This window comes from Amblyomma mixtum, chromosome 6, assembly GCF_055824585.1.
Source record: "Amblyomma mixtum isolate Tamu chromosome 6, ASM5582458v1, whole genome shotgun sequence".
Classification (NCBI taxonomy): domain Eukaryota; kingdom Metazoa; phylum Arthropoda; class Arachnida; order Ixodida; family Ixodidae; genus Amblyomma; species Amblyomma mixtum.
The window spans coordinates 155,409,567-155,429,124 of record NC_143017.1 but is presented as its reverse complement, the minus strand read 5'-3'; the positions used below and the strand labels follow the sequence as shown (position 1 = coordinate 155,429,124).

The 19,558-nt window shown below is 42.6% G+C and overlaps 1 protein-coding gene and 1 long non-coding RNA gene across 2 annotated transcripts in view; one reads left to right on the top strand and one right to left on the bottom strand.

Moving 5' to 3' along the window:
* Positions 1–4,274: 4,274 nt before the first annotated feature.
* LOC149340902 (uncharacterized) overlaps positions 4,275–19,558 on the top strand; it is a 17,094-nt gene continuing 1,810 nt past the window's right edge. Inside the window, exons 1-2 of the long non-coding RNA XR_016283660.1 lie at positions 4,275–8,362; positions 10,346–10,467. This is a non-coding gene — a long non-coding RNA (uncharacterized LOC149340902). The remainder of the gene's footprint in view (positions 8,363–10,345; positions 10,468–19,558) is intronic.
* Positions 12,496–19,558, bottom strand: part of GPHR (Golgi pH regulator) — a 27,062-nt gene continuing 19,999 nt past the window's right edge. The window contains exons 11-16 of the mRNA XM_089549825.1: positions 19,368–19,463; positions 18,000–18,089; positions 15,524–15,589; positions 15,244–15,302; positions 14,430–14,595; positions 12,496–12,664 (exon numbers count right to left, since the gene is read on the bottom strand). Coding sequence (XP_089405951.1) covers positions 14,448–14,595; positions 15,244–15,302; positions 15,524–15,589; positions 18,000–18,089; positions 19,368–19,463 — 459 coding nt within the window. The 3' untranslated portion in view covers positions 12,496–12,664; positions 14,430–14,447. The remainder of the gene's footprint in view (positions 12,665–14,429; positions 14,596–15,243; positions 15,303–15,523; positions 15,590–17,999; positions 18,090–19,367; positions 19,464–19,558) is intronic.

Here is a 19,558-nt window from a genome sequence, read left to right as displayed (position 1 = left end):
TAAAATCGAGTAGGAAATTGGTCGAGTTGGGGAATCGAACCTGGGTCCCCAGAGTGCGAGACGAGCACGCTACCACTCCGCCATACCAGCTTTTTTTTCTTTATTGCATTTTCACAACGGGTACAAAGAAGTAAAACATGTCAGCAACACTTGCACTGACACGGCAGGTTAAAATTTTTTCAGTTCGACCAAGTCATCCAACCCATTTAACCAAGTTGGCTGATCAGGCAGTGCCTGAAACACTTCCCTCAGACGTATGACACCTTCAATGAAATGCTCCCGTGGAGATCTCACAACTACTTCTGCATTGTTGAATTGTGTCCTTGTTTTCCATAAACTATGGAGGCCAAGGAGCATAATAGTGTCATAAGGGATGTCCTGTTTTCCTACCGGTAAGAACCTGATGCCATGCGGGTGTAGCGGTAAATCTTTCTTGAAGCACATCCCAGAAGAAAAACGCATCCCAACAATCTAAAAACACGTGATGTATCGTTTCAGGTTTTTTACATAGAAAACAATCTGTTGGCCAAGGGACAAAGAGTCCTTTATCATGCATCCATGTTTTGACCGACAGTGTTCCGGTGTGAAGTTTGAAGAAGAAAGTTTTCAAAGATGGGTAAACTGGCATTCTTTTAACCCTTTTGAGCACATCTGCTCCTGGGCCTCCGCAGTTTGACAATCGGTAAATGGGTACAGAGAGCACTGATTCAATTAAATCTTTATACAGATTTTTTCTAGTGGCATTGGAGAGGTACTGCATTGAAAATCGCACTTGTAACATTCTGTACGCAAGCACAGCTTCACGCAGATAACCTCTCACGGTACCACGCATGTTTTCAACAGAGCATACTACAACTCCTGGTAGCAATCGACATAAACGAACTTACATAACTGTGCGAAGAAAATATCGTTGTGGTCGCGAAGAAACATAAAGCGGGACACGATTTGTCGTACAAATAAATGAACAAGACCGAAACCTCCTCTCTTCACGGGCAAGAATAAGTTTGTTCGACTAGTTCTTTCCCATGTCGACGCCCAAATAAATACAGCAAAAACCCGATGGATCCTTTGAATATTCATCCGTGAGGCGCTCAACACATTCATGACATACCATATCTTGGAGATGAGGAACAGGTTACACACAGTGGCGCACGAGAACATTGATAGTGGTCGCCCCTGCCACCCACTGGCCTTTTCCTTTGTCATTGCCACCTGTTCATTCCAGTATGGTCCGGGGTTGCTATAAGAGTTCAGTGGTACTCCAAGATACGTCGTCGGAGTTGTGGCCCACCGAAGTCGGGAGTAATAGTCTGGCGTTTCCTCCTAGTCACCATGCCAGAATCCATAACTCTTCTCCCAATTTATTTGCTCCCCGGTGCATTTGCAAAACTTCTCAACAACAGCCGTGGCTTCACAGATACTCTGTTTACTTGAGCAGAACACGGCGATGTCGTCAGCATAAGCTAAGATTTTTACATGCGCTGACAGTAACCTGAAGCCAGTTATACACTCAGAGTTTAGTATAGCCAGACAAAGGGGCTCAAGATAAATTGCGAACAAGAGGGGTGACAAAGGACATCCCTGCCTCACTGAAGAGCGTACAGTCGGGGACAAAAGTCTCCGGACCACGCGTTCCTCAAACGAAGCCTATAGCTCTAAAATCAGACAGCGGCTGGAGACCACACTTGTGGAGATGAAAGAACAAAAATTTAACTTTCATCTCCACAAGTGTGGTCTCCAGCCGCCGACTAATAGCAGAGCTATCGGCTTCGTTAGAGGAACACGTGGTCCGGAGACTTTTGTCCCCGATCGACTGTACGTGTAGGCTTTCAGTCAGCTCCCCATTAACAATGACGCGCGTTGTGCAGTTCGCGTACGCCATTCGTACGCCCTCCGTTATTACACAGCCCACATTAGCATGATCTAGCAAGCTGAACAGAACCTCACGAGATACACGGTCAAAGGCCTTTGCGAGATCTAGCTGCATCATTGCCACCCTGTCGCCTAGTGCATCGCAGCATTCAAGCACACTTCGCGCTATGTGTATATTAGTGGCAATGCTCCGACCCTTGATACCGCAAGTTTGATGACTCCCCACTAGCATGGTTATGACGCCCTGAATTCGCTTTGCCAGAATCTTCATGAATATCTTATAATCTACGTTGGTGAGGCTTATCGGGCGATAAGACCCCACCAACAGACGTTTTTCTGGCTCAGCAAACTTCGGTATGAGTACAGTGTGCGATGTTGTGAATGACAATGGCATACGCTTTTTCTCGTACGCTTCGACAATAACTTTCAGCAGAATTTGGGCGATTTCGGACTTGAAATATTTGTAAAAGGCGGCTCCTAAACCATCAGGACCGGGTGCTTTACCCAATGGCAGTTGATCTATTGCTTCCTCTAGCTCTTTAACGGTTATTGGCTGTTCAAGACGAATTATGACTTCATCGTCGAGCCTTGGCATAAGCGGTAGAAAATCGTTATGGAAACTGCCCTCCGCCCTTCGCGTGTGACCCAGCAAGTCACTGAAATGGTCTCTGACTACGCCCTTGATAATGACGCTATCGGCCGATACCTCGTCGCCGTTTTGTATCTGGCGTATTTCTTTTTGACAAGCGTATCTTTTTTCATCGCCTAATGCTCGTTTTGTTGGCGAATCCCCTGCCCACAGTTTCTGGGCGCGTGCGCGCACCACCGCTGCTCTGTACTTATCTGTATCTATTTTTTCCAACTGCACTTTTGTATTTCTTATTTCTTTAAAACAAGTTCCTGGCTGAGTGCTTTCTACATTAACGAGCAGCGCAAGCTGCTCACGGAGCTGGATTTCCTTCTGCTTTTCTTCAAATCTTATAACACTGCTTGTTTCAATTGCCCTCATTTTGACGAACTGCTTAAATTCTTCCCACTGAACAGCGTAACTTGACGGTTGGTCCATGAGCAGCTTTTCTAGCTCTTTTTCTACTGTACTGACAAAGCGTTCTTGCTCCAAAAACTTTACATTGAGTTTCCATAAAGCCCAATTAAACGGCTTTTTAAAGCGTATCCTGCCAAAGTTTGCAACCACTAGACAATGGTCGCTAAATCCATGGAACCGGTTTGACTTCGTACGAGGTACACAAAGGAACAAAGTCTGACGACACATATAAACGGTCCAGTCGAGCATGGCTGTCTCCCTGAAAGTGCGTGTATTGCGGTCGCGTCCCAGTCATATAAACACTTCCTATATCCTCTAAACAATATTAACTGACCAGAGCATGCAAGAATTCAGCACTCTTATCACGTACGGGCGAAGGCTTGGCCCGGTCGACTGGTTCATGTCACCCAAGAACATAACAATCTTGTCACATTTAAAAACGACTCAATTCGCTCCGCCATACCAGCTCGATGGTTTTGAATGAACAAAGGCACGTCTAGTGAATACGGTGTCTTCGTTCACTCCCATCTGCCTCCCTTCCCGTTACGGCGAGGTTCAGGTGTCCACCGATATACGCTAGACAGATGCATTTCCTTTCCTCAAAAACCAATTTACCGTGAGCAAGGTGCACAGCCGAACGGGCGATGGCGTTCGGTGGACACCCTGGCAGCGTTGCAAGACGCTTTCGCGTTCCGCCCAGAGGCGAAGCTCAACACCTTAAAACCACACATCAGTGACACAAGCAGCAACCCCGCGCCTAAGGCTTCCGCCTCACCGCTCTTTAGATCAGCAAAGTGCTCCCCTGAATTTTAAGGCGAAAGCCTTTAATGCCTCATACTGTCGTTAGCAGACGCGTCGGCAGCCGTGTAGACAGACGCGTCGGCAGATTCGTCCGCCTTTCGGCGTCACTGCTTAAAAGGCTCAAGGTTCCAGCATGAATAAAGGCGCATCTAGTGAATGCATGGGCTTCATAAATAAAATAAAAGGAGTAAAGTCAAGAAAAGGAAAATAAAAATAAGAATAAACAAAAATAAAACAAAATAAAAATAAGATGTGAAAATAAAAATAAAAAACAATAAAATTAAGAAAAGGAGCAAATAAATAAATAAAAACGAAATATGGAAAATAAAAAGTAAATAAAAACAAACAGTGGCCAGGAAACGCTTTCGCCTTGCAGCACTTTAAAGAGCCAAAGTGCCCCCTGAATTTTGATCTACGCCCTTGTTATGGTGGCTAGCCACCATACCCTTGTTAGAATATACTGGCTAGTGTGCCGAGGGCGCGCGCTCGCGTGGCCGCTGTGGTGATGCCTTCCCGAAGCCACCGCAGGGTGGCGCTGCCAGTCGCTAAGGTGCCACCGCGCAGCGTTCGCGGCCTTGGCCCGGCGTTGGTAACTAACCATGCGCTGCGCTTTTCGCTACGCAGCCCATCTTTCTCCGTGCTTTGAGAGCACTTTTGTTCAAAACCTTTCTCGACGGAAGATAAACTCAACGGCCTAACACTGTCCGTAGAAAATCATCAACCGAGACAGCGCCGCGAGACCGACGATGCGTTGTACAAGTACTATGGTTGTACCGATTTACTACCAGATCCAATCCGTAAAATTTTTATTCTTTCCACCGTACACTGAACACGCTGTACACTGTACAGCGTCACTGTACAGAACCCCTGAAGTGAAAAAAAAAGAAAGGTAAATTAAATGCCGAATATCCAGCGAGAGGCCCAGCTTACCAACTTCAAACAAACACCGAAGGCTGACAGCTGCGGCCACAGTATCCCCGAAAACTCTCCGATCCGGATTCGTTGCTGATACATGGGAACTTTCGATCACGATTTTACTCGATCCGAATTCAGTCGACTGCGATCCGCCCATCTCAACCGCGACCGTAGGCTGTTGCGCGCACTGTCATGCTGTCATGCTCTACCAGCAGTATGCTGCAGGTGGCTGGACCTCGCAGCGGCGACCATTCTTAAATCGCGATAAAAAAAATTTCACCTCAAACGGATCGATAGCAATCGGAAGCGCCCGTGTGACACTGGTATTAGGAAATAGCATCCATAGCTTTTGCAAAGGTTATGACCCAAGGGATTTCAGTTCTACAGTCCAGTGCTACACTTCTGGACATGTTATGCCGATGTTTTTTGCAGTTCAACCGCGCGTACTGGAATTTTGATATATCAGTCAGACAATATTTAATAGCGTCGTGTATGTGCAAAAAAAAATCGCAGGGGCTCTTTCCCAACATTGCATCTGTTTGCGATGATCGTATGTAATGAACATATGCAGCCTGAAGAGGACTCGTTGCATTTCATTTGGAAGTTAGAACTCGCTTTATAAAGAAGTAGTTTTTATGCAGGTGTCTGCGAATTTTCGTTCCATCTTTTAAGGGAAGAAAAGGCAAGAACGAAAACAAAAAAGTGATCCTATCAGTGATTCTCTTCTACAAATGTCTACAATATACTGCAAACTGTAAAGCTACAGCCATAATAAACAGGTAAAAATAACTGGTCACTGCTAAAAGTTTGTAAAAAGTAAGCAAGGCACTGAATTATTAACTGAACAAAATATCTGAAGTTGGTCACTGGAGAGACCGTTCATCAACAGTTATAAAGAGAAGCGCCTAGAAACAGTACACAGCCATACTATTTAAGCAAGGCACTTTACATATACAGAAAGGAAAACACTGTATTGATATTAGCAAACTAGTTGCAGTGTCTGAACTTCAACAATTTTTTCGTTGCGTTCGTGCCTCTCTGTCTTTGCCTGGCCCTTTAACATAAAACGTAATTCTTAGCAAAACATAAAACAACAATCCACAGCCTGGTTGCTGCCTCGTGTTCGGGGCAACCAAGTTTTGGCAAGGCAACTGAGCTGAAGCAACTTAAGCACGATTAGTCGCTGCAGCTTTCAGTTCATTTGCTCAAATCACAGCGCAAACAAAACCAAAGAAACGCGCAGACGCAAGCTAAACACAGTGCACAACACAATGCTTGGCTGGGCGACTGCAGCAATCCAGCACCTTTACGACAGGAAGCGCCCTCTGGCGGCGAAAATTGGAAGGCAGCGCTGGTGCTGCCACCTCCTCCCATACGGAGACCCCTCCGCTCGAGACACTAGCCAGTATTCTAGGCACTATACCCTTGTCATAAGACAAGCGCAAGCGCTGCATCACGCCAGGTACAGGATGGTCTGTCACTGCTTAGCAGAAGCAATGGCGGCGATTGAGTGCGATATTTGGAGGCAAATATCTCCGAACATGCGCGTGATAGGAGAGTTTTACTAATTGCAGTGATGTACCGAAATGCGCCCACTTTAAGTTTTCGATATAAACATGCACGCTAGGCCCAATGACTGAAAAAGTTTATTGATTTTAGCTAATTAGCCGACTGACGACGTCAACTATAGGTTCACTTTGTGCCCGCCTGGCAGCATAACCTTCACGCAAAACTGGCTTTTGTAAGCTGCTCATCACCGTGTTTTTTTTTTTTTTTAAATCAAGCAACGCCTTTATACGAGGTCTGTTAGAAAAGTATCCGACCTTTGGCCGTAGACAAAAAACTTGCAGAACTGGAGCGTTCCAAACCTAGTCACCTTCAAAGTAGTCTACTTGGGACTCCACACACTTCTCCCAGCGGTGCTGCCATTTTGGGAAGTATTCCGAAAAGGCCCCTTTCAGAATGGAGTTTAGCTCAGCTGTCGTTGTAGCCATAATGTTCTTCCTTGTCTGAAATCGCACTCCTTTCAATGGCCTTTTTATTTTGGGAACCAGCCAGAAATCCCAGGGGCCATATCAGGAGAGTAAGGAGTGTGTTGAACTACAGGAGTCTGGTTTTTCGCCAAAAAAGTCCGAATCAAGAGCGAGGAATGTGCGGGATCATTGTCGTGATGGATGCACCACTTTCCTGTTGACCTCAACTCCGGGTTCTTGGGCCGCACAGCATCACGTAGGCAACAAAGGACATCCCTGTAGCACTCTTTGGTCATTGTTTGACCCTGTGGAGTGCGTACTCGTGGTCTGCCACACAGAGGGTGCCAAAGAAAGCAGTAAGCATCACTTTCAAATTGCTGCGCACTTGGCGGGCCTTCTGAAGTCTTGGTGACGTGGAATGCTTCCACTGTGACGACTGGGATCTGGTTTCCGGGTCGTACCTGTACACCCAAGACTCGTCACCAGTTATTATGATGTTGATTAAGTCGGGGTCACTGTTTGCGGAATCCAGCATGTCCTGTGAGACTTCAACACGAAGCTGCTTTTGCTCCACCGTGAGCAGCTTCGTCACGAATTTCGCCGCAACTCTCTCCATGGCCAAATCTTCGCTGATAATGGAATGTGCGGAAAAATTGCTCATGTCCACCTCTTCCTCAATTTCTCGGATAGTCACGCGACGGTCCCGCATCACCACAGCGTTCAGTTCGTCAATGACCTGGTCATTTCGGCATGTTGATGGCCGACCGGAGTGTGGCTCGCTCTCCACCGATGTGCGGCCATCTTTAAATCAATTGTACCACTGCTTAATCTGTGTGCTACTCATAGCATCTTCACCGAAAGCCATCTGAATATTCCGAATGGTTTCCACTTGGCTGTCGCTCAGTTCATGGCAAAATTTGATGGAGTAGCGCTGCTCCTGTCGCACCGCCATTTTCCTTGCAATAAAAAACCGACGAGAGCACTGCGCACCGCCTCACTCAAATGCTGCTTCCCAGTGACTGACGCTATCGGCAGGCGGGAAAAAATTCGTGCATGCGCACGAAGGTTCAAGGTCACGTGATGCAAGCGCGCTTGTTTCATATCCATCAGGTGTTCGCAAAAAAAAATAAAGTCTGATACTTTTCTAACAGACCTCGTATACAGGGCGTGTCATTTTAGTCTGGAATAGCTGGCACATATAAATAAAAAATAGAACATAATCGTTTATTAAATAATTACATTCGCAAGTATTGCTGAACCAGGGATCCACCTGTACAGATGACCCAACATCAAAAGTGCTGCTATGAAAGTATTGTAAAGCAGTCATACAAATCCCGTACTGAATAAAACAGAACCCCTTGTACAGTTCTTGGCCATTATAATGACCTCCCCAGAGTCATTTTAGAGCTTACGACAGTGCGCACATTGTGGAAACTAGTGCATATTCCCAGCACCACCGTTGCGTGATGCAGTAAGTGTTGCGATGCCACAACGCCGATCAGCACCAACCAAGCATCACCTAAGTTAAGATTTGAGCTGCGAATGTGTATAAATCCTAACTTCTTGACTCCAACGGTGCGCGCTCCGCTTTACAATGCGACAAAAGAATATTTTTCTGCAACAATTTTAGCCCTCCAACTCTCCCTTTCAGAGTGGGTCAACGCCTATACGGGAGTTAAGCGAGACTCCAACGCCATTCCACCTCCATAGACCAAGATGAATCAGATCATTCACTCCGCAGCCCCAGCTCATGCAAGTATGCTTCAGCACCATAGCTCTGCTGTTCAAGGTGGAGGCACTTGGAGACATTTCACTTCACAGGAATCGACCGTGCGAAAAATTACAATTAGGTATATGCAGGATATTAGAATTCAACTTGAAGTTCATGTTTAGTTCGCGCTGCCAACTAAATTTGTACTCGCCGAACTACATGAATTGCTCACATACTCGAGGAAATGGTCTTTTTTCCGAAATATTTAACAAAGCAGGATAAAAGCGTCAGCTGCTAGAGATGTAGGAGGCCTGCTGAAAGATAAATCCATGCAAATGCTAATGCTAACAGTAGAACAGACTGAAATTTCTGAGGTCGTCGTGCTCCATTGGCAGATAGTGGAGCAGTTTTGAATTCTGCACTTTATTTACTGCATGTTTCTCTGCATCTCTCACCAGATTTTTAATTTTGTCTGCATGCCTGAAGAACTAATCAAAATTAGCTCAATTTAATTATGTTATGATAGTCTTTTTCTAACTAAATCTTTTTTTATTTCTAAAAGGTTCATTAGTGATTAAATCTTGGAAGAAAGTTCACAACTCTCATCTGTTTTCCGTCCCTGGACTTTGCAGGGGTAAAGACATGAGCACAGAGCAAACAGAGTTAACACCTTTAAAAAATGGGTTAAACAGCCCCTTTCACCCTGAAGAAGACTCCAAGCCGCTCGCCAGCAAAACACCAGGTCATCCATCATGTGATTCAATAGAATCGTTCAATGAACTCGGATAAAGCAAATTACAGTCTACATCAAACACCAGCAATTGGTGGAGTTATCAACGACAAACACATGACGTACACCTAATTGAAAATTGGATAGAACTATAAGTGCGTTGCTTCCACCTCAAAAAGGCAACTCTTGTCATCTTATTGAGAATTGGCTTCTGGGTCATTCCATGCCATTTGGTCCAGACTTTGTGCTTGACCATCTTGGACTCCTTAAAAAAAAAAAAATTGTCTTTCGTATCACTGTGGTAAACGTTCTCGTACTTGTTTTTTGTGGTGGTGACAACTTTTATTAATGCGAGAGCATTATATGGCTCTGTCATGCCAGCAAAACGTGTCTGCACGATTACGTCGTTCTCTGAAGATGTGTGAATGTGCGATTGTGACAGATAGTGTGTGATAAAATGTTGCTATGGGAGAAATTTGGTTGATAAGGTGTAATCAGTTTATTAATTAAAAGCGAAAAAATACACTTAGACGTCAAAATGGCCATGGACGTCGATACAAGTACATGGAAGTCAGAACAGCCATGGGCGTCGATATAGTAGTGTGTGGACGTTTTGCTTTCGCATTGCTCCAATGTGGGCCGATGCAGTGATCTCAAAGTTTTTGCTAAATACGGTGGGATGAGGATAAAGTTCCTCAGCCTGGATGACAGCGCGGGCCAAGTTGCTGATGTTCTTCTGTGCAGCCAGGTCCGAGCTGAACAGCAAGGCTCCCACAGCTCATTTGTGAGGGCATTCTCTTAGCAGTGGCATTGCATCATGTCTAGTAGATTATAGTATTTGTCACAACATTGAATGGTGTCTATAGGGAGGAGCATATTTTGTTTTTGAAGAAAAATATTTAACATGCCATGGCCGCCGTCTTATTTTCGCAGTTGATAGCAAAACACAGTAAGAAAAAGTTTTAAAATCATGCGTTTACACATCGCCATGAGATTCTTACCAGATAATTGAACTACATTGGATCTCCAAACATAAATGCATAAGAATTTTGTCTATTTCACATGAATAAAAAATGCAGAAAAGAGTACGAATTCAAAGCATTTCGAATTTTTGAGAAACATATTTATTCATACAGTAGTCATCAAACTTTTTTCCCATACATGATACTGCCCAGAAGGCGATGAAACCGGAAAAAATGTTTCGGGCCTCCTCAAGCAGCATAAATCGTGTCACTCGTAAAATTCTAAACATGGAAGAAAGTGCTTTTTGCCGCATATAGATTTTTCACTGTTTACAGCATGACTGATGATGCGTGAATTGTGGACTGTGCCGCAAACATGCACCAAGCGACCTCTGTGAAATCAGCCAGTCAGATCGCTGCTGTCACAGCCCAGCGGAAATATGGCTGCAGCCACAAAGGTAAGCTTACTAAAAAGGTGCATTTAGTGTGAAATTGCGTATCGAGGTGGTCGCAGTAAAAAGACGTCAGACAGTACACTACATAGGACTATTCAATGGGATCCAATTAAAGATTATTAGTAATCGGAACATTTACTGGTCTAAGAGAGAAAATAATTTTTTAAATTTCAACATCCGCGATCAAATCCGGTGTTGTCCCGTGCTCACTCTTCATCGCACTGCACTCTGCCGGCAGTGTTCGCTTGTTGAAAAGATTGCTAAATGTATTCATCCACGTTTTGACCCTTGAAACCCTAAGTCGCTCCATGGGACAAAAGTTGAGCATGTGGACTTCACACTTCAACTAATGCCATCGCAGTCTTAACTAGTCTGGAAATTCTATTTCCTCCAGAAGTGTTTCAGTGGTTTCTTTTAGGCCAGCAGTTTCTGATGCCATAAGCACAGAGAAACAGTGTACGTGCCACTTTCTCCAGCTTTAACATGAGGCGAGACTTTGTTTTGTAAAAAAAAGAAAACATTTTTTTTCTTATTTGAAGGCCTTCTGAGAAAACATTTCTTTAGCTTTTGGTAAATATATTACACAAGGATACTCAAGACTTCAAAAATGCTTTTTTTTTTCCTTTTCACACTCACATGGAGTGAAAAGGTGGGCGTTTTCAGAGGATTTATCTGAATTTTTTTTAAAACAGCATTCTTGGAGGTTTATGTACCCTTTTCTCAGGAAGCAAAATTTTTCACAGGCTTCAATCAATGTCTTTTAAATGACTCATACCAGAATCAACAGCCGAAGACTATTTTTATTTCTACGACTAAAAGAAAATTAACGAGTGGCGATTATATTGCATCGAGAAAGAAAAACACAATAAATCTGTTTTTTTAAAGTGCATAATTTTTGTTTCAGTAGTGTAGAACGACAGTTTCTTTTTCCATGCAAAACTTAACATCCTGAATTCAGTAGATTTTAAGAAAAATACATTAGTAGAAGAAACAAAACTACTAGACAAATTTTCAATCTAGTTTTGAGCTCTAATACAAGCTACATCTATTTAGAAGATGCTAGTCAATTTCATAGCCTTAGCTCTCATTCCAACTACTCTACAGGTAACTTTTGAACAACATTTTTGATGTCTTACACCAGTTTTGCTGGGAAAAGAGTAAAAACGTTTAAAAGCCATGTTTAATGATTTTTCAGTAATTCCTGATGTAGTCGTACGTTCACACAACAGACACGTGCAACAACCTTCACACGTTTCTTCTACAGACACAACCAAACTCAAGAAAGAGCAGACTCTGCATTGCTCACGGAATAAGGCACATTTTCTTTGCTAGAACTTCCAGCCAGGTACCATCTTCGAAACATATTGACAGGGCAAGGCGCTGCAACGCCTTCTGCCAGCTTATCGCACATATTTTATTTGCAGCAACACTGGAAAACAGTCACACTGTTAGCTGTCATCAAGTAATTCGGTTTTACTCATGTTGACTAGCCAAAATTAGAACTTCACAGCCGCTAACAAGCCTCAGAATGGTTTTTAGTCTGCTTGCAACCTACTGCTAAGTGCGCTTCTTGCTGGATGGGAGGTTCGGATGTTGACAATACAAACTTCATACTATATATGTGGAGAAACACCGATCTCAGGTGTCACACTTAGGTTGACAGTGGCACTCGCATTTAGCAGAGCTCCAGACAACAGATGGATGATTGCAGTAATCTTCACTCAATATCTCCAGTAACCAGGAAAAGTGTGATGCTCCTGTGAACTAAGCACAAGCTTTACTTTTTTTTTTCACCTTATTCGAACATCGTGCCAACTTTTTAGAATTCGAATAGTTTGAATTCAAATTATTCAAAATATTCAAATAGATAATTTTGAATGTGTGCTATATGATCATGTGAATAATCGAATAATACTCGATTCATTATCGAAATTTTCAAATAATCACACGCACCCCTAGTAATCAGTGATTCCTTCCTTAACTGAAACACATTCCATCTTTGGGAATTCTATTAAAAACATTGGACTAACAAAATTTGTATTAAAGTTTATTACATCACACTATGAATAGTTATCTTTTGTCAAGCCAGTAGTCACCGGTGACCCTGTTAATAATCCCATAGCAGTTTGGCCAACCAAGCGTCGTCAAGTGTTCATACATCTTGTGAGGAACACACAGCACTGAAGAGTTAATGTCTGGCCTGAAAAGACAATAACGAAAAATAAAAATAAAATCAGCAATAATGAAATGAAGTATGCACATTGCACTGAAGCTACAGATGAGTGCCTAATTACCTACACCATGCTTTCTGACATGGTCACACAGCACTGGTAAGACAAGACAGGAGGTAGCTAATCAGCTTCGTACAATTACCAGCCACATCAGTGTCCGCCCATAAGCAAAGAACACTGATGCAGGGTTTTGTTCTCCCTTCTCACTTGTTTTCACAGAATCATAAATAAACTTGCATGTATTTTTGAGAGAGATTCACGATTTGAGATGCTTATAAATAGGGGCTGGACTTTTTGGTTTAAACAAAAAAAAAAACAATAAATGCACGCTGAATTCAGTTCTCAAAACTTGGTTTCAATCGAAAAAGGTCAGTATTCTTAGCATGTAAAGCATAACAGGCTGGCAGTTAAATGCAAGTTACACTCAGTCAACGCTGGAAATTAACTAAGTAGAGAAGCCAGGGGCATGATACAGAAGCAATGGTATTGGTTAATAAGCACGCAGTCATGTGATTTCAGGTATTCTCCCGCTATCTTACACGCCTCTGCAGACAGGAAGTACCACCTCCTCGCTGCCTTCTAGCTAAGCACTGTTTGTTCACTATCATTACCAGCATAGAGCAGTTAGTCGAATAAGTTGGTTAATCAACTGCATATAGGACACTCGCAAGAAGCCGCACACGGGCATCATGAAAAAATACTTTCTGGCTATCGCGACGATGGAGTGGCAGTTCCATCACTACAATCAACACACAGACTCCGTGATGCTACACCCTCGTGCTCAATCCAGTGTGCCAACCCAATGATAACATGTTAAACACAGTTCTTAGAAGTAAGCTTTCCCTTCTGTTTCTGTCTGCCGGCTACCTCAGTTAACTTGAGTTGCTCTTTTTAATGACGACATCAATTCCTTCTACAAGCACAGCTCCAAGTACCACCATGTTCACGTTCATTTATGGTAAATAAATTGTTCAGGATGACGAAAACACTGAGAGAGACTTTGGGTGACTATTGATCATACAGAATTGCTACATTAAACCCCTGGACAAAAATCAGTGTTTCGTCAAAAATAACATTTGCTGAAAAAAGAAAGAAACTTACATTCAGAAATAAAAACGGACAAAAGTCTGCAAAATTTCCAAAAAATAAAACTTCTCTAACAAGGTATTACACGGTTGCAATGTCAAAGTATGCTACACCCATTTTTGCGCCTACCGTATTTAAGACTGATTATATTTTATTACTAAGTCAGTCAAGTTAGAACTACGTAAAAAGATATATCTAAATATTCATATTGTCAGTACATGCCAGCACTTTCAGTGGTCCGCTACTGCCTGAGATTGCCTCTGAAAGCGCTATGTGGGGCTCAAATGTTGGTACAAACTCCCTAGCAGGTACAAAACTGTTTTTGGAACTTTTCATGAACAACCCTTTTGCTAGCGAATGCCGGCATATTACTAAGTGCTTATCACAACCGTGTCAGACATGTATTTTTAAGTGTTGATAAAGTTGACTGCCTCTGGTATTCTGAAAATTATCTCATGTCCAAAGTTTTAGTGTCTATAGCAGCAAAGACAATGCCCAAAAAGAAGTTCAAACAGTGCTATCAATAGGCAAAGCAAACAAATCTGCTTTGGAACAGCTACAGCTCCCCACCACCACTACACCATGACAGCTGTGAAGACAGCCATTGAAAGTAGCACCAGTATTAATGAATGGAATAATTGTTGCCACCTTATCACAGAAGCCAGGCTATGAGACGGTGTCCCGCTCGGGCCCTTGCTTGTGGGCCAGGTAGAGAAAGCCGATGCTCGTGAGTGCACTGACCAGGAAGATTACGTCGAACCACCGGTGGTAGAAGTTGAACTGCAGCTCACCCAGCACCTCAGTGATGATGGACCTGGCAGAGAGTGGAGGAAAGGAGGCGTACAGTTCACAGCACAGAGTGGGGACAGGCGTATTGTCCAATCAATGAGCCCGGCTGGAAAGGGGAAGAAAATTAGGCAGTGAAAACAATTCCCAATGATGTCAAAAGTTCTCAAGGACATGAGGTGATGCAAGAAAGGGCTCAAAAGTTGCTTAAAATTGCCTGTCTTCTTCTCCAGACTTCCTCTCTGTTGCCACCATGTTTCTCTTTTTGTTTAGTTTATGGTGCTGATATATGGGAAATAATAGCACAATTATTTCATCGCTGAAACATAATTTATCAGAAAGTAGAAAAAAAAGCAACCACACGCCACCGGTGGGACCCGAACCCACGAGCTCCAAATTTTGCGTCCAACTCTACCAACTTGAGTTGCTGCAGCGGCTGAGCAGGCACATGCAAGGTGTGGTGGGCCACAAGTGCCAACATGTTGTGGCCAGGCCCCTCTAAACTCACCTCACAAAAAAGTATCTACCATAACCTTTAGAACAGTATAAGCCAACTTCTCATGATGCGATCAATGTGGCAACCGTTTTAAGCGTGACATATTTTCGTACACACAAATGTGCAGGATATGAGCAGTAAAATGCATCCTTCGCAAGAAACAACAGCTACAGGTCTCACCTGTACTCTGCAGGCATATTCATCCTTATCAGAAGCACAGAAGAAACAAAGTACATCCCCTGAAATGAGCAGAGAATACTGGACATAAACGAGAAAGTCTAAACTTTTGTTTGTTGTTGTACAAGTGCTTTGAAATGGTAAATCATGACTGCTGCTAACTTCCATAGCTTGACTGAGGTAAACTGTACCAAAGGTAGAGCATTTGTTCGAAACAAGGGCCAAAAATTAATTTTGTTCACGCATTTAAAGGCATGCACAAGAGAGCTTGAACAGGGCATACCATGACTTGGGCAAGAGCCAGGACGATGATGTTGGATGACTTGCTGCTTGAAATTGCATAGAAAAACTGCAGAAAAATAGTCACTTCACTCCACAGTACAAAACGAAAGAAAGCATGATCTTGTGCTCGCAAAAACCAAGAGCAGCTAGCAGCAGCCAAAACGAAGACTGAACTCATGTCGAAGACATATCAGTGCGGTTAAGGGGAAACACTGGTCTTTGAGACCGAAAAATGACCAAAAAATCGGTTTTCAAAAAGTGACATTTGTGGAATCTCCAGCTATTATTTTCCAACTGTACCACTTTTTTCCTTCAAGAAATCAACATTTCCACCATAATATTAAATTGAGATCATCATGTGAGCTGAATTTATGCAGGAGCAGATAATTTAATGGCATGAAAATTTTGGACATCTGGCTATCTTAGTATGTCGATATCTCAACATCTAGGACAGGTAGATATGTCATACTGTTTTCTAAGGAAATCTGAAGGCACAGTGTGTACAATAATCAAAGCAGATTTGTTCAATCACACTTCAAAAATTTATAATTTCGCAAAGTTTATCGATGCACTACATTCATGCCTTGAATATTGATATTCGAAGCACTGTAAAATTACTAATGAGGGTAAAATGGAAAAATGGTTTTGATTATTGCACTGTTTACTCACCATACTATATAGCCATGCATTAAAAATGATTTTTTTATGGAGCAGTCTTTTTTTGCACGGAGGTACTAATGAATGACTAATTAAAATTAATTCTTTGGAACCGACTAATTTATGATAAAGGTAATTACATTGTTGAAATCAGTATAAAGAACTGAACAAGGTGGTGCAGTTTCATTAGGATCGGACTAAAAATAAGGAAAATAGGTCTAAGACCAGTGTCCCCCCTTAAACACACTTCAGTAAAGCCTCGTTAAATTGAGCCCCCCTTAGTCACCATTAACTACCTCAAGTTTGCAATTTTTGATTCCTAGATGCACTGAGTGGGTGCATTGACACTTTTACAGCCTTCATGTACTGAAAGCTATTGTGACCACATGCATCCTTACTATGTTTTGAGGACAAGCTGTAACCGTCTCCTCCATCTAGCAATGAGCTGGCAGCCATGGCAGTCTTCCAGAGTTATGCTAGTGCTCCCTAAATTCCGCATGCATTGCACATGATAACAAGACTTCAAGTACAGCAAAAGCTCTAAATGCCTGTTTTGAGACTTCTAACCCAATGCTCCGCTAAATAAGATTTCTCATGAGAAAAATACGCTGCTTCGAAGATTTCTGCACAGACAGTTGTCTTCAAATGTAGCTGTTTACTCTGAATATGCCAAAAATTTGACACCACATATCGATGTACATTTGGCAAGAGCATGGAAGCATGTTTAGTTAACCACAGATTGGCAGAGGCAGCACTAACATTGCTTTCTTCGGTCATTCCACAATAGATAACATTATGCCAGCTGCAAATGGTTCTATTCCATAATGATCTCCAATCTATACCTGTTCTTGCCTTTCAATTCTATTTTAATGCTGGCTTTGATGAACAGTTATTTACAAGTATACTTGGTGAGTACAATAGTTACCGTATTTTCCGGTGTATAAGACGCACCCTTGTATAAGACGCACCTGCCATATATGCAGGCTGTTATTAAAAAAGTTGGCATATAAGACGCACCCGTGTATAAGACGCACCCCAATTTACCCAGTTAGGCTAGTGAGGCTTAATTAAACATGCTTGTGTGACCATCGTGAAATGCACCGTACCTGTGAAATGCACCGTACCTGTGAGTTCTTAAGCAACGCTAAGTGATCGATAAGGCAACACTCATGCCATATGCGCCCACGTTTTAGCAAAAAAAAAAACGAAAGAGCTCTCCTTATGTCCATAACAGCATTTTATTTTCACTTAAAACCTTCGAAGTCTTCATCTTCGGATGCGCTATCAAAAAGTTTGCCCCTTTCTGGAGGCAATGCAGCTGAAACATTCTCTTGGCACAATGCACGTACTACGTACACAGAGCAAACAAAGTTGCAAAGGGAGACTAAAAAAAAATGCCGGCTTGTCTTGACAATGGCGAAAAGCGTGATTGTCGCCATCTTTTTGGCATTTCACATTACTTTTGCTTGGGGCTTCCGAAACGGCCGCGTGTTTATGATCCCGGAAGTCATCATCCCCGCCATTCCATGATAAAGTTCACCTAAATAAGTTGCGCATGGCGGTCCCCGTATTATAGCCGTGTTACAACTGCGTTATTGGTAGCAATAATTTTCCGGCGAAAAAAGCTTCAACATGAACCTGAGTAATTTCTGAACTCACAAAAAAAAGCCGAAAAATTCGCATATAAGACGCACCCTTGTATAAGACGCACCAGCAAGAATTTTGAAAAAAAGCCGCGTGTTATACACCGGAAAATACGGTACAAGATCAAAAGGAACCAGCAATGACTAATCCAAGGGAAAAAAAACAGTTCAACGCACCTTAGTCAGCGTTATGAGGAGACCTCGTATGGACGTGATAACAATAATGCCAACCAAGATAAAAGATATGTGCTGCGACCAAAATTTCACCTGAAACCATAGAAAACAAGCATATTATCAAAAACATGTACTATATGTACATATAAAAAAAGGAATTACAAGCTCAACCTTCGTAAAGGACATGTCCGGCACTTTTTTTTTTTTTTTAAACAAACGTCTTCACTCCCAGAACTTCGGTCAAACCGTACTCAGCGGTACCTTCTTTGGAACATGCAAGCTGAATGCAGATACTTGAGATGCCATAGAAATTAGTCAATGTTAGAGTCAGCAGTTTGCTCATAATTTTCAATGACACCAAACAGCATTTATCTAAAGCAAAAAACCCAAAATCAGGGTGTCCATGTATGCAGTCGTGTCTCGTTAATACAGGCATACTGCTTCCCGAGCAAACCCTTCCATAAAGTGAGTAGTCCACAATAATGAATCATAAATAAAGAAAATCAGAAAATAAAAAAAAGTTCAGGAAAAAAAAAACTTGTGATTAAGGTCTGCTTCTGTGCATAGTTGGGGGGGGGGGGGGGGGGAGGATGTTGAAAATTAGGGAGCACCAAGCGTATTATCCTAGTCACCATTATCGCTAAAATAATGCGGTATGGTTTGAAGCGCCTAGAAGGCCATGAGGCACATGATGACATCTTTTGGCGTGATGAGATATCTACAACTACAGCTGTTCACATCTGATGAAGCGGTATAGTACGTATCTGCACCCAGTTGGCTCACAGCTGCTGAGTGCAGCCTTCAGTGTAGCATAAGTTGCAGAGTTTTCTTCAGAGTCATTCATGCAATATGCCACATGGTAAAGCCCGTTGACCATGCATCTTGGCACAATGAAGCAAGAAACCACCCAAAGGAAAGGGGCCGTTACTCAGGCAATTGCATTTTCGCACTGCCTGTCAGTGGTGTATTGCACTCAAAATACAGGAAAGAAAAGATCTAGTCAGGGAGTCTAAATTTTGTTCCCATCATTGTCCATATTAATAGACAACAAAAATATATAGGCCCCAATGGGCTTCGTGCATTTTCAACCCTCTACTCTCTGAACAGCCACTTTCCGTACTTATGAGGCGTAAATACATTAAAAAACTCTGGCCCCTGGAAAAAATTGTTTACAATTTGAGCCACCAATATTAATGGGGGTCCTATTAATAGAACACGACTGCAAATCTCGAGTGCGTGGCTAATCTTCTCCGTCGGGCTCCTATCACTACAGAGTGCAATCTCTGAATTCATGTCTGCTGTGATAACTCCCAGGAATTGAGCAAGACGAGAGATGGAAAGAAAACACAGAAAACGAGGGCATCTACTCACATCAACATCAAATCCCATGTAGTGCACAGCAATTTGCATTCCCCTTGTGACAGGATCCACCTTCCCGACACGATCAAACACAATGTTGATTGTGCACTGCAAAAAGAACACAAAATACCAACACACATAAAAAAAGAGAAATTAAAAACTGAGATACAAAGCAGGGCAAATTTAGTGTTTGTGTGTGTGAG